This window comes from Electrona antarctica (genome assembly GCF_951216825.1).
Source record: "Electrona antarctica genome assembly, chromosome: 11".
NCBI lineage: Eukaryota > Metazoa > Chordata > Actinopteri > Myctophiformes > Myctophidae > Electrona > Electrona antarctica.
The window spans coordinates 15929266-15942423 of record NC_136792.1 but is presented as its reverse complement, the minus strand read 5'-3'; the positions used below and the strand labels follow the sequence as shown (position 1 = coordinate 15942423).

General features: G+C 41.5%; 2 protein-coding genes across 4 annotated transcripts; both read left to right on the top strand.

The window, feature by feature from the left end:
- The first annotated feature begins 23 nt into the window (after nucleotides 1–23).
- Nucleotides 24–4635, top strand: thap12b (THAP domain containing 12b). Of its 2 annotated transcripts, none has more exons than XM_079515013.1 (5): nucleotides 24–402; nucleotides 1247–1367; nucleotides 1465–1572; nucleotides 1679–1715; nucleotides 1983–4635. In XM_079515013.1, the coding sequence occupies exons 1-5, from the start codon at nucleotides 314–316 to the stop codon at nucleotides 3881–3883; spliced, it is 2256 nt and encodes a 751-aa protein (XP_079371139.1). In that variant the 5' UTR covers nucleotides 24–313; the 3' UTR covers nucleotides 3884–4635. The 2 variants fall into 2 exon arrangements, with proteins under 2 accessions (XP_079371139.1, XP_079371138.1); XM_079515012.1 differs by having other exon boundaries at nucleotides 1980–4635.
- Nucleotides 4636–5388: 753 nt separating this feature from the next.
- On the top strand, nucleotides 5389–12809 carry map6b (microtubule-associated protein 6b). Of its 2 annotated transcripts, XM_079513947.1 has the most exons (4): nucleotides 5389–6345; nucleotides 10086–10302; nucleotides 11011–11059; nucleotides 12317–12441. In XM_079513947.1, the coding sequence occupies exons 1-3, from the start codon at nucleotides 5633–5635 to the stop codon at nucleotides 11053–11055; spliced, it is 975 nt and encodes a 324-aa protein (XP_079370073.1). In that variant the 5' UTR covers nucleotides 5389–5632; the 3' UTR covers nucleotides 11056–11059; nucleotides 12317–12441. The 2 variants fall into 2 exon arrangements, with proteins under 2 accessions (XP_079370073.1, XP_079370072.1); XM_079513946.1 differs by lacking the exon at nucleotides 11011–11059 and having other exon boundaries at nucleotides 12317–12809.
- Nucleotides 12810–13158: the final 349 nt, after the last annotated feature.

Genomic DNA, 13158 nt, shown 5'->3' with positions numbered 1-13158 from the left:
CTAACAACCAGTGGGAGGCAGTATTGTGTTGCAATAACCACGAACTGCCCGAAATGTACAAGACGAAGAATAGCATCTAAAGTCGGTAGAGGTTTTTTGAATCCATCACGCTGCCTGCTACACTCTGTTGCATGTTCACAATTGTTAACTGTCGTATCTATCTACGAAGAACACACAATTTAATTGAGCACAGTATTAGAAACGAAATAGTTTGAGATTCCACAGTTACGGCTCGCGTTACAGTTAGCGTTGCCATTTGCTTGGCATATTCGCTAAAAGTTAGCTAGCGGGGCTAGCGTTAGCTAGGTGGATAATGCCAAATTTTTGCGCGGCTCCAAACTGCACCAGGAAGAGTACACAGTCTGATCTGGCGTTTTTTCGGTTTCCTAGGGACCCGGAACGGTAAGGCGCATGAGTGTAGTGTGTATTGTATTTGTTAATAAATATATGACGTTGTGTAAGCAATAAGCATTGCTGGAACAAGTTACTGTAAGTTAAAAGTTACAGTATCGGTGGTGGTTGCCTTATGGGCGATTCTATTATTTACACCTTTTTATTTCAGCAGGATTATCATAGCCCTAGCTCTGGTCCATAGCCTTACTGCTTTAATCATAGAAGCAGTAAGGCTATGGACCAGAGCTATCATAGCCCTAGAATGGCTCATATGCATTGCATATAACACATAGAGTTTAACAAATTAGTGTTATGATTTATGCTTGACCCTGTGGCGAAACACTCGTCTACGTAAGCATAATTTCCATGATACGATGACCATCACTACTTTATCAGATCTACTGTCTGTCTGTGCGCAATGATATGAGATGCATGCTCTGTTCCTGTTCATTCAGCTCTTATCCTCCTTTTCATATCTGCTAGCAGCTCTGGTCCATAGGTCATTAGTAGCTCTGATCCATAGCTCTAATGCTATTGCATTTAGAGCTATGGACCAGAGCTAGGGCATTAGGCCTATGGACCAGAGCTAATCTGCTAGGTACGTCATGTGTCCGCTCTTCATGCTGTATTTTGGGTGTCTACAATAAACTAGAATGTATATGCAATGCTTGCCTGGTGTGTTGACATGTGCAACTCAGCTGATCCTCACCCACCAGTGCACCACCCCTTTGGTTTAGATGGAGACTCATGAGGGACCAGTGGCACTCAGGTGGTCAACCAAAATCACAATAGTATGCCACCAAGATGAATCCCTCCACTTATCTTTTGTTCTGTGACTGTGTTTATAATGCAGATGCCGACTCTGGGTAGAGAACTGTCGCAGGGCTGATCTTGAGACAAAAACCTCAGACCAATTAAACAAGCACTACAGATTGTGTGCCAAACACTTTGACCCAGCAATGGTGTGCAAAACCGTAAGTAGCCTATCTTGTGTTATTGCTGTAAAAAACCTTACTCAGTGAGCCATTCTTTTTCCACATTAAGAATTTTGAGCTTGTGTTTTTTTTCCAGAGCCCCTATAGGACTGTTCTGAAGGATACAGCCATTCCAACTATATTTGACTTGACAAGCCACCTCAAAAATCCTCACACTCGACATCGCAAGCGAATTAAAGAATTGGTATGAAAAAGTCAATTCTTAAAAAAACAAAAAGACAACTAATTATTTCAAACAATTGTATTTTTGTGTTTATTTCTCCCCAAAGTAATTTTTTTCTTCTTAATAGACTGAAGAGGATATAAGGAAAATCAAGGAAAGGAGATGTAAGTAACATTGTGTGTGTGTGTGTGTGTGTGTGTGTGTGTGTGTGTGTGTGTGTGTGTGTGTGTGTGTGTGTGTGTGTGTGTGTGTGTGTGTGTGTGTGTGTGTGTGTGTGTGTGTGTGTGTGTGTGTGTGTGTGTGTGTGTGTGTGTGTGTGTGTGTGTGAAGTGACCTCGCCCTAAAGGGGGAGGTCCGATCAACATGGAATGTGTGTATATATATATATACCTTCAATCAAATAATATCTCTCTTCCTCTCATCTACAGTAGCATCTTCTATTGAACAGTTGCTTTCAAAAAAAGATACAGTTGAGGAGGACAGCAACAAAGACGATGAGCCGCAGCTGTCCCCAGACGAAAGGGGCTTTCGTGAGTACTTGAGGTCCTTATTTGAAGTTGTTGCCATGCTGGGAAAGCAGAACATCTCACTGGCTACTGACAAGCTACCAGAAGCTAAACGAGACTGTAGTAACTTCCAGGCCCTGCTAGAATACCGCATGAATGCTGGCGATGTGGCCTTGAGCAAGCGTTTTGGGGCATCGGCTGTGAACACAGAGTGCCTCTCCATAGAACAGCAGAGCCAGCTCCTGGACATCTTTGAGAACACTGTGAGAGAAGAGATACTCATGGAGGCAAGAGAGAGTCGCTTCTTCTCTCTAGTCACAGGAGACCTGGTTGAATTTTCGAATGAGAAAAATCTCCCTCTGTTTTTGCGCTTTGTGGATCAACGCAGCTTCCTTAGGGAGGAGTTTCTGGACTTTGTTCCATTCTGTGGTGATGAGGCTTCCCTAGTGGAGAGACTAGAAGCCCAACTGACTGAACGTTGGGGCCTGAGCATGGAGGACTGCCGTGGGCAAGCTCACCAGGCCACAGGGACCTCAACCATCAAAATGAAAGCAGTGGCAGCAATCTTGATAGAGAAGTATCCGTTGGCACTGCACTTGCCTTGCTCCTCTCCCGCACTAAACATCCACCTGGCCAACAGTCTACCTTTCCCCAGTGTCCAGATTGCCATGGCAACCTTGAGAAAGATTGATAGTTTCTTTAGCAACCCTTCTACTCGGGTAGAATTAGAGAAAGCTATCTCTGCTATTTACCAAGGGAGCGAAGAGAAAGAAATCAAGTTAAAAGAAGTCTGTGGCTCACACTGGACACAACAGCACAACGTATTTGATTTGATGGTGGATATGCTGGAGGCCCTTGTGCAAAGCATGGATAGCATCCGGGACAATGAGGACGGAAACTTCAGTGATACACTTACAGCAGATGCCTACTCAATCACAGAGATACTGGCTGACTTTGAGATTATTGTCACTATAGTCATCTTAAAAAATGCCTTGTCTTTCACCAGAGCTTTTGGCAAGAATCTCCAAGGAGAAACGCTTGATGTGTTTTTTGCTGCCAATACCCTAACTGCTGTGCTGCATTCCCTGAATGAGGTCATTGATAACATTGATGTCTACCATGAATTCTGGTTTGAGGAGGCTGTGAATTTGGCTACTGCGATGGGGGTTCCTGTGACAGTACCTCGGCTGTTCCTTCGGAAACAGCGTGCAGCTGATATCGGGGAGGTCCACCCAGAGGCATACTTCAAAGAATATGTGACTGTCCCTGTGATCCGAGGAGTAATCCAGGAGGTGGAAGACATATTCTCAGAGACCAACCTTAAAACCCTCAAATGTCTGTCCTTGGTCCCTGCTGTAATGGGTCAGATGAAGTTTAACACCTCTGAGGAAAACTATGCAGAAGTTTACCGCAATGACCTTCCCACCCCAGACACGCTCCCAGCAGAACTTCACTGCTGGAGGATCAAGTGGAAGCACAGAGGCAAGGAGGTACGTCTGCCCACTACCATCCATGAGACCCTCCAGCTATCAGATGTTAAGTTCTTCCCCAATGTGAATTCATTCCTCAAAATTCTCTCCACCCTGCCCGTACTGAAGATGGAGGACAGCAACCTTGAGAGAGTAGGTGAGCGGCTGCAGACCTACCTTAACAGCACACCTGTCAAGCACCGGAACAAGAGTCTGGCCGTGCTTAATGTTAACGCCCATGTCAAGCATGACTTTGATGTCATGGTGGACAAATACTGCAGACTTTACCCTGAAGATGAGTCTGAAGTTGAAATTGAATTGGAAGCCATTGCCAAGGCTGAGCCCATGGAGAGTTAGATGTGGTGACATAATGTATTTGACATTGACTTTAAGCTTAATGGGACACAATCGAGTTGAAAATATATGATGTTGCTCATAAACGTTTCTACCCTCTTTAATGTTTTTTGCAAAAAAGAAAAGGCTTATTTGTGTGCATTTTTCTATCCATTTCATATCAACCTAATCAATGAATCATTGTTCTGGTTTTTCTTGCAAAGAATTCATAGCATAATAAGATTGTATGGTTCTAAGTGGGACTCTGCTCTAGATTAGAATACATACACCATAACTCATTCATGTTTCATATGCATATTACATGGGTATAGGTTACAACATAATTATACAGTATATTATGGGTTTCTGTGTGTATCCAGTCTGAAGACTCGTTTAGAAAATTCTAAACAAATTACCTTGAAAATACACTAATTTCAGTGAAGGTAGATAACAGTGCATGTTGGACATGAAACCATTGGTAGTATAGAGACTAGAGGACTTGACATGCATTATATTGTTGAATTGATGCACAACAGAACTTTGATAAAGAGGGGAGTGATTACTTTTTTATTAACTGATTTGTTCTCAGACTTGACAATGTCAGATCAGATGTAGATAGTTATTGTGTTGAGGCCTATAATGGTGTGATTTGTATGAAAGTATTTTCTGGTATTTTATATGGCGTTTAACATGTTCCTGCATTATTTTCTTAATTAGTATAGCTTTTCTTATAATACAAGATACTTGTTCTTGGTGTTAATAAAATCATCAATGTCTATGCTATGTTTAATTTCCATATTCATATAAGGCACATGGTTAGGCCTGTCATGCCAGTCCCAGGTAGGTGTGGTGATAATGCAACAATTGCTTTTAGATTATAATCTGTATTATGCCATCATAAAATTGTATTCTGGGTATTGGAATTTAATTTACAGCTAATGCTAAGCTGCTAAACAATAGCAATGTTTAGCACATTTTAATAAGACTAAAAATGATTCGGAATCATTCTTTTTAGACTGAGCCTTTTTAGACACACCCTCCGTTTAAACGGGATGATGTATTCCATTAAAGCAATTGTGTATTATTAATGACCTTGTGTTTTTATGGTGATGGCTACAAACTATATAGAACATCTGAATTAAAGAGCGGTTCTCTCCATAGGTGTCCTAGGAGGTACTAGCCTATACAGTATAGTAGTCTACTACTGTCTACTGATGTGCACAGTGCACCCGCTGGTATTCCATTGAAGAAAGAATAAAAGAAAAAGCCTATAGCTTTTAAAATGATTCGTGGGGAATGAGGGGTTAAGAATGTGTCCTCCCTCTGCTGGCCAGACGGTGATGGATACAGGTGATAGTTCACTGTACAGACCTCTACGGTAATGGTACTACGGTCTCGCCATCCTGGGCATCTGGAGGGAGGCTCGCATCACTAAAGTGGGTGGGGTCGGTTTGATGCGCAACTCGCAAGCAATGTAAGCTACTCCCGTCCAGATCTCTCTGAGCTACTCCACCCACCGAACCCCAAAGTCCATTTAAACTTCAACAATAGCTGGTAGCCTATTTGGTAAGAACACAGCGTGCAGATTCTACCTCACTCCTGGCAAAGATCAGTGCGGTCAATCTTAAAATAGAGAACAGTCCTGAGTGGACCGAAATTGAGTGGTTGCAGCGTGCAGAAGTCTTATCGTGAGTAGCGCATTCGTTTTAGCACATCACCGGGCCACATTTCAGTAGTATTCGACTCTTTCGGCGCATTGCTCCCCCGATAATAATGGCATGGCCGTGCATTACGCGTGCTTGCTGCATCAATCGTTATTGGAGTGAGTTGGACAAAGCCGACATCGCGGTGCCGTTGGTTTTCAAAAAATACTCGGATGCAACCGAAGTGCACCATCTCTCTGCCAAGCCTCAACTTCAACAGAAGAAGACCGGCCCCATTGCCATAGAAACCCAGCTTCATTCCAGGGAACAGGGGCCAAAGGCACCGCCCGCGACTGGTGCCGCAGCGGGCGAAGATGGCTCTGCGTCCGTCATGCGCCAAGACTTCAAGGCTTGGAAAGTGCGCCCTGAACCTAGTTGCAAGCCGAGGAATGAGTTCCAACGTTCGGTGGAACCTTTCAACAACGTAACCCAGTATCAGAAGGATTACAAACCATGGCCTATTCCGAAAAAGGGAGATCACCCCTGGATCCCCAAGCCCAGCCCCACTACCACTACCTCCTCCAGTACCAAGCTTGAACATGTTGTACCTGCTGAAGCCGACAGCGGCGTAGAGAAGAGTGAAATAGAGGAAAAGGTCCAAGAGAAAGTAAAAGATAAAGATAATGTAGCAAAAACGCCTAAGAAAGATGCCGTAGATGTAAAAATGTCTGAAAAAACGGAAGAGCAGTTGCCAGCAGATGTCACTATGGAGAGGAAAGGCAGAGCAGCTGCAGACGCCGTGAACAAACAGATAAAGGATGTTTCGACTGGCAGCAGCTACAGGTAAGTACATTAGCCTTAGTTACTAGCCTATATAGGCTAGCCTGGTTGTGGGATTGAAACAAGTCATGGGTATAGCTAGCTCTGGTCAGCCTCGGAAATCCAAGTCATGGGTAGATGATAGATCTACTTGTTATTTATTACTAATATTAAAGCAAATTAAATAAATCAGCCTCATGTAGGCCTATATGAATTTGGCTACACATAGCCATATCATCAATTAATGAATTATGCATAATATCAAGCCTAAAGGCTGTTTTTGGAGGACACTTTATGCACAAACTATCGGAAATAAGTCTACAAGTGTTAAACGGTTTCGTTTATAACAGTTATAAATATAAGTATAACGGTTTCGTTTATGTGGCTTTCCTTTTAATTTAAAATGTGGAATTTCTGAAAAGAAATTCCACATTTTGAATTAAAAGGAAAGCCACATAGCCACAGCCTACTGTAGCTGAGAAGGTGAAATATAGGCTACACTTGAATTAACACAATTTCTCAATTAAAATGTAGATCAATTATCGGTTAAGAATTGGCTGAATGCTGAAATATTGATTATAGTATTTTGATTATTGTTTTGCTAAATAAGATCAATAGCCAATGAAAAAGTCAGTCCTGTAAATAAAAAAATCTAAATCTACTCTAGCCCGTCTCTAACATTCTTTGAATGGATAGCCTATCTATTGTCTTGGTTGGTACAATTCGTCCCTGACATTCTTTGAATGGATAGCCTATCTATTGTCTTGGTTGGTACAATTCGTCCCTGACATTCTTTGAATGGATATCTATTGTCTTGGTTGGTAGTGGGTACAATTTATGTTAAAACAAAGGTAAAGAGCCATTATAAGTTACGATATTTACTACAAATCACTTTTTCATCTTATCATACGTCATCATACATCATCTCATTCTGGCCAATCACAATTTGCGTCCTCACTTTTGTCTTCAATGTTTGTGTTTACACACTTTTGTCTTCAATGTTTGTGTTTACACAGACCCTCAAAGCTGGACATAGGAGGAGCTAGCGCCCCTCAAAAAGCCACCACACTAACAACAATATATTGTGACAACAATAATTGCGGTACAAACTGTTCAGTCGCAAGGTTCTCCTTGTTTATCTAGCTCTTTAATAAACATAAAATACATTTTCAGGTAAGGCAAGACAGTTTTATTTGTATAGCACATTTTAACAACAAGGCTATTCAATGTGCTTTACACAGAACAAGCAAAGCAAACACAATTATACAAAAAAAACATGCAGTGGAGGGGACAAAAGAAAAAAAATCAAAGGCAGTGCCAAACAGAAAGGTATTTAGTTGTGTTTTTAAAATAAACTATAGAGAAATGCTCCTCGGAGCACAGGTCACCAGGAGTCAGAACCGGTAGGTTATTGTTGGCCAGCAATGTGCGTGCAAAGTTTCACCGGAATCAGACATTGTGTTCATGATTTGACGCATTTCCTTCAATACAGGCCACTCTTGCAAACTTTTGCAAATCTTAGTCGATCAGGCTAAGACTATAGAGATCATGTGTAAGTAATAATATAAAAAAATGTTTTACATAAGACGGTCGCGCTAAGGTAGAACTGAAAAATGAAGGGCAGAGCTTTCCTTGGCCTAGTGTGCATACAAAGTTTTACACAGATCTGTGCAGTTATAGGTAAATACATGAATCTGCCTGTTATAGTGCCACCACTTTAAAGTGGCATTTCTTCCATGGCCTAGTGGGAATGTGGGTGCAAAGTGTCACGCCAATTGCAGGTTGTGTTCATGATTTGAGCCATTTTGTTGAAAATGGAGTACTCCTACAAACTTTGAAAGCCAATCTTAGCCAATCAGGATGGAATATTAAACATCTGGTTTAATAGAGCGCCAAAGTCCTGGCGTCACTCGCTCGCTCATCCCCTGGTTCACATAAGTTTTCTCTCAATGAATTACTTGATTCTACATATCCTATGAGTGAAACGGCCTGGATGATTTGTTTATTTTTTAAACACAGTTCTTATATGAGGCGATCTATAATCCCCCTATGGGCGTAGGCCTACAATGCAAATAAAAAGTACATGAACCAGTGGACATGGCGCCCTCTACCGATATTGACGTCAGACTTCGGTGCTCTATTACTATAGGGTGCCGAAGTCCTGACGTCATTCACTCATCCCCTGGTTCACGGAAGTAATTTCTCTATGGAGAATTACATGGGGTCATCTTAAAATCATCTCATATAAGCATTGTGGTCCAAAAATAAACAAAGTGTCTTGGCCACGGGGAGGTGGCTCTGTGTTCAGCAGCAGTAACATTAGCGTTTTCTCTCAGTCAGTTGATTCTTCATATCCATATGAGTGAAACGGCCGGGATGACATGTTCTTATATGAGGTGATCTAAAATCCTCCTATTACAATGCAAATAAAAAGTACATGAACCCGTGGACTTCACTGGTATGTGAAAACCGGTATGAGGTTCTGCTCTGGCACCCAGGGAGTGTTGGCGTGTGCGGCGATCAACAGTGCTGGAGATTAGCTGCTCACAGGCAGAACCACAAACGGACGGTCAGGGTGCAAAACATATAGTCTGGCCCATGCCTTTGGGCTTGGGGTTGACAATTAGACTGGCAGCAGACCTGCAGTTTTCTGGGAGGCGGGAGCCTGTTCCAGATATGTGGTGCATATAAAGTAAAAACTAAATGCTGCTTTCCCATGTCTATTTTTGGTTTTAGGGACAGCAAGCAGTTGACCTGAGTGTTCTGGATGGTTCACGATATCGTACAAGATCAGAAATATATTTTGGCCCTAAACCATTTAAAGCTTTACAGACCAACAGTAGTATTTTATAATCAATTATCTGACACACAGGGAGCCAGTGCAAATATTTAAGAACTGGAGTGATATGTTCCATGACTCTCTTGGTATTTATTAAGGGCTCGAGCAGCAGCATTCTGAATCAACTGCAGTCGTCTGATAGATATTTAGGGAGACCTCAGACCTGCAAAGACATTGTCAAGTCTACTGAAGATGAACACATGGAAAAGTCTTTCTAGATCCCGCTGAGACAGCTCCTTTAACCAGACAATTTAGATTTAGACTGACGAGTGTCAGTTGTCTTATAATAATACGTTTAATTTAGAAAAAAAGGTATTATTTCAAATTTCAAGAGGTCAAATGGAGGGCCCAGTGTTATAACTGTTTTGCAGTTGAGATACAGTAATGCAGCTGAAAATGAGTGAATATTAAACTTAGCCTCTGTACCCAGGCTTTTATTTTCGTTCGCATTCGGCTCAAAAATGAAAGCCTGGGGGAATGAGACACATTTCCTGGTCTAGGAGTGGGAGTGAACTACAGTGCAGAAGGGTGTCGCTCAAAATATGGTGACATCAGTTTTCTCAGCTGTTTTCTACCAGGGAGGGGAGGGGAGGGGAGGGGCGGAGGGGGGCAGGGGCGGGCGCTCAGATAACCAATATTATACAGCGATTGCTCCATGCATGCGCTACCCGTCCCTCTATACCAGAAAGCATGCTGGCTGGGCCAGCATGCATAAGGATTGTAGAGGATAGGCAAAGAATAAGCATTGTACAACAGCCTATGCCTTTTTTCGGTCATTGAATTTGGATTTTGTGTGTGCTTTGGTTGGATATTTCTGATGATGATTTTCTTATTGTAAGTCAGAATACTCCTGATAGTGTGTTGACATGACAGCTTATCTTTATTTTTCCATGGATGTTAAACTGCTGTTTATCATTGCTCTTAGGAATGAATTCAAGGCATACAAGGATGTAAAGCCAGTAAAGCCCATTAAAGCCCCATCTCAGTACCAACACGCTGTTAAGGAGACCAGCCTAGAAACCAGCACCTACAGTGCTGCGTACAAGGGCGAGCAGGCCAAGGTGTGTCCCACTGATAATAAGGTGGTGGACCGAAGACGGATACGTAGCCTCTACAATCAGCCTGGCAAGGAGCCCACCAAGGTGAGGGACTCTCAGCAGCATACAGATAGCTGTCATAATAATAATGTAATGACATATTTCCAATTCCATGTCGTTATAGCCTTTAACTCAACACCATGAGTTTGAAACTGTACAATGAATAAAATCTGCGTAATGCTTAGATTTCAGCTCCCGTGTATTGTATTAAAAAATCAATGTGAGTTGGATGATATTTTTTGTGGTAGGCTTAGTGTGGCAATTACCAAAATTGAAGTAGTAATTAACTGGTATAAATATATGAAATATCTAAACTATATATTACCTATTTAACTTGTGTTAATTAAAACCATTCACAGCCTGTTTCTAATTTTTTTGCAATTTGTTTTAATAAAAATAAATCATTCATCATGATATTAGGATTAGGATATTATCATTATCCAAGAACATCCAATGTATGGTGTGTAGGCTATAGTCAGTAACAATTACCTATGAGAACAAATAAATACAGCAAACAATATTAGTTTGTAATCAGGGTAACTTTTTTTTAAAGAAAATGTCTTATTTAGTTTTAAAGTGTGTGCGTGTGCGTGCGTGCGTACATAGATAGATAGATAGATAGATAGATAGATAGATAGATAGATAGATAGATAGGCAGGCTAATATTTCCACATGCATGTCTGTCTCAGTAGTAGGTAATGTGTGTCTGCATGCAGTGTGTTTAAAAGGACACTCCCTCTCTCACTCTTGTAGGACTTCTCAGAGACTGAGAACAGCTCTGTTCTAAATCTGCTGTAGTCAGGTGTGTTGTCTATTTCTTATAGAAGGCATGGTTGGTTCTGAGGTTGACCTCAGATTGACCAACAGACACATCAAGATATGCACACGCACGCACGCACAAGCACATTTATAGATGCAGAATGCACTAGTAGAGACCTAGCCTGGGCACCATTCCATTTCGGGTTTATGAACCGGTTGGGAGCAGATGATATCGCTACGTCATGTTGTAGTATTGTTTTGTAGTCATTAATCTTCCGGAACTTCCTTTTCCCTCAAACCGATTTTTCTCAATAAAAGCTACAGGCTACGAGAGCTTTTATTGTTATTCTTCCGGTTTGAGGGAAAAGGAAGTTCCGTTTGATTGTTCCTGCCTGATGACTACAAAACAGTACTACAACAATGACGTAACGATCATATCATCCGTTCCAGACCGGTTCACACGGCACTTTTGGAACAGAGACCAGGCTTTCCTCCGAGGTGGAAAGCCTGGTGAGGCGAGGTTAGTAGAGACCAGAGGTCACATTATTGTTAATTTACAGCTGCTGTGATTCTTCTGCCAAACTATCAGCCACTTCCTCACAGTTTGCTCACCTCCCTGCCCCCACCACCCCTCTGTTGGGGTCAATAACTGATTGTGTATTTGCTGGGGACTTCCAAGTGCATGGGTGGATGAATGGATGGATTAACAGAAGGATGGAAGGTTTGGATGGATGCATTGGGAGACATGTAAAGGACACAGATCAAAATAATGTGCAACTATGCCATTGCAATAGATTTCAAATCAGTAGACTTCTTTCCACCTTTTGATTAATATACCTTTGATAGCAGTTCATCTTTAGTTGTAAAAGTGTCACCTGGCCTGTCACAAAGGAGGAATGCTTTGTCAGTTCTTAACTTCTTACAGAGTAAGAACTACTGGTTGACTGATACCAAATACACCATTCTATGGCATAAACATCTATCTGCAGATACTAACAGAACATATCATTTGTTTTTAGAAAATGTGTTTTAAGTTGAGAATTATGCATGTATCACAAATATATAAAACAAGGCACGAAAGCACACAATGTGCTGTTTTATTTCCATTACACTAACCACATGCAAATATCACCAATGTAATGTGGTGGCATTTGTCTGCCATTCATCTTTGGTAACAGGATAAAGAGGCCAGGGTATGTATTGCATGTACAAAATAAAGCTCTGACATAATATGTCTGTGCTTTGGTTTCTGTAGTAGTTAAATTAACTAATTTGGTGCACACTTTATACTCTCCCTCAGGTCGACAAGCCTGTATCTCGCACCAAAACAAAAAAGACACCGACCACAACAGGCAAAATGGTGAAAAAAGCCAAAGAGAAGCAGATCGCTAGCTCCCAGACAGCCAAGAAGAAACCTTCCACAAGCACTGCAGAACCCAAGCCAGAGGGTGGCGTCACAAAGAAGAGCAAAGAAATAAGCAACAGACTGGCTGAGGCAAAGCAGTAAAAAGATACATCTCTAATTTGTTCTTTATTTGTGGAACAAAAGGCCGCTTCATGAACAAAACCTTTCTCTTCTGTCTATCTTTTTGTTGCATTTTAATTTACTGTTTAAATGTGGTGCCGGCTGATATTGAGAGTTTGATTTCATGCAAATGTTGACATAATCTCACTATAAGCTATTGTGTTTGTGTATGTGCGGGCTTACTCGTGCATGCACCCTGTGTGAGTGTCAGAGGGATTGGATGTATGTGTGTTATTGTGCACTTGCGGTGACTTTCTCTACATTATTGAGCCCCTATTTTGCTTATTTTGCACTTCATTAAGCCAAACTAAAAAAGAAAGAATCTCAGAGCCATCTTTACACATCAGCTATGTCTATGAAAGGCCATTCTTACCTTTATATTTTCTGGATATCCGAGAATCCAGACCCAGCAAAAACTCAATTCAACTCATCTTTAATGGAATGATTGTAAACAGTAATAAAGGCTCTCCTTTTCAATCTCTGAGACCAAACTTGAGGTTTCTCTAAGATATTAAATCTGCATTAGTGTTGCATTTCCTGGTTAGTGCCTCTGCCGTATGGTCCTGGTTTTCATTTCATCGTATTGGATGATATCTTGTTTCATCCGTTTGGTTGCT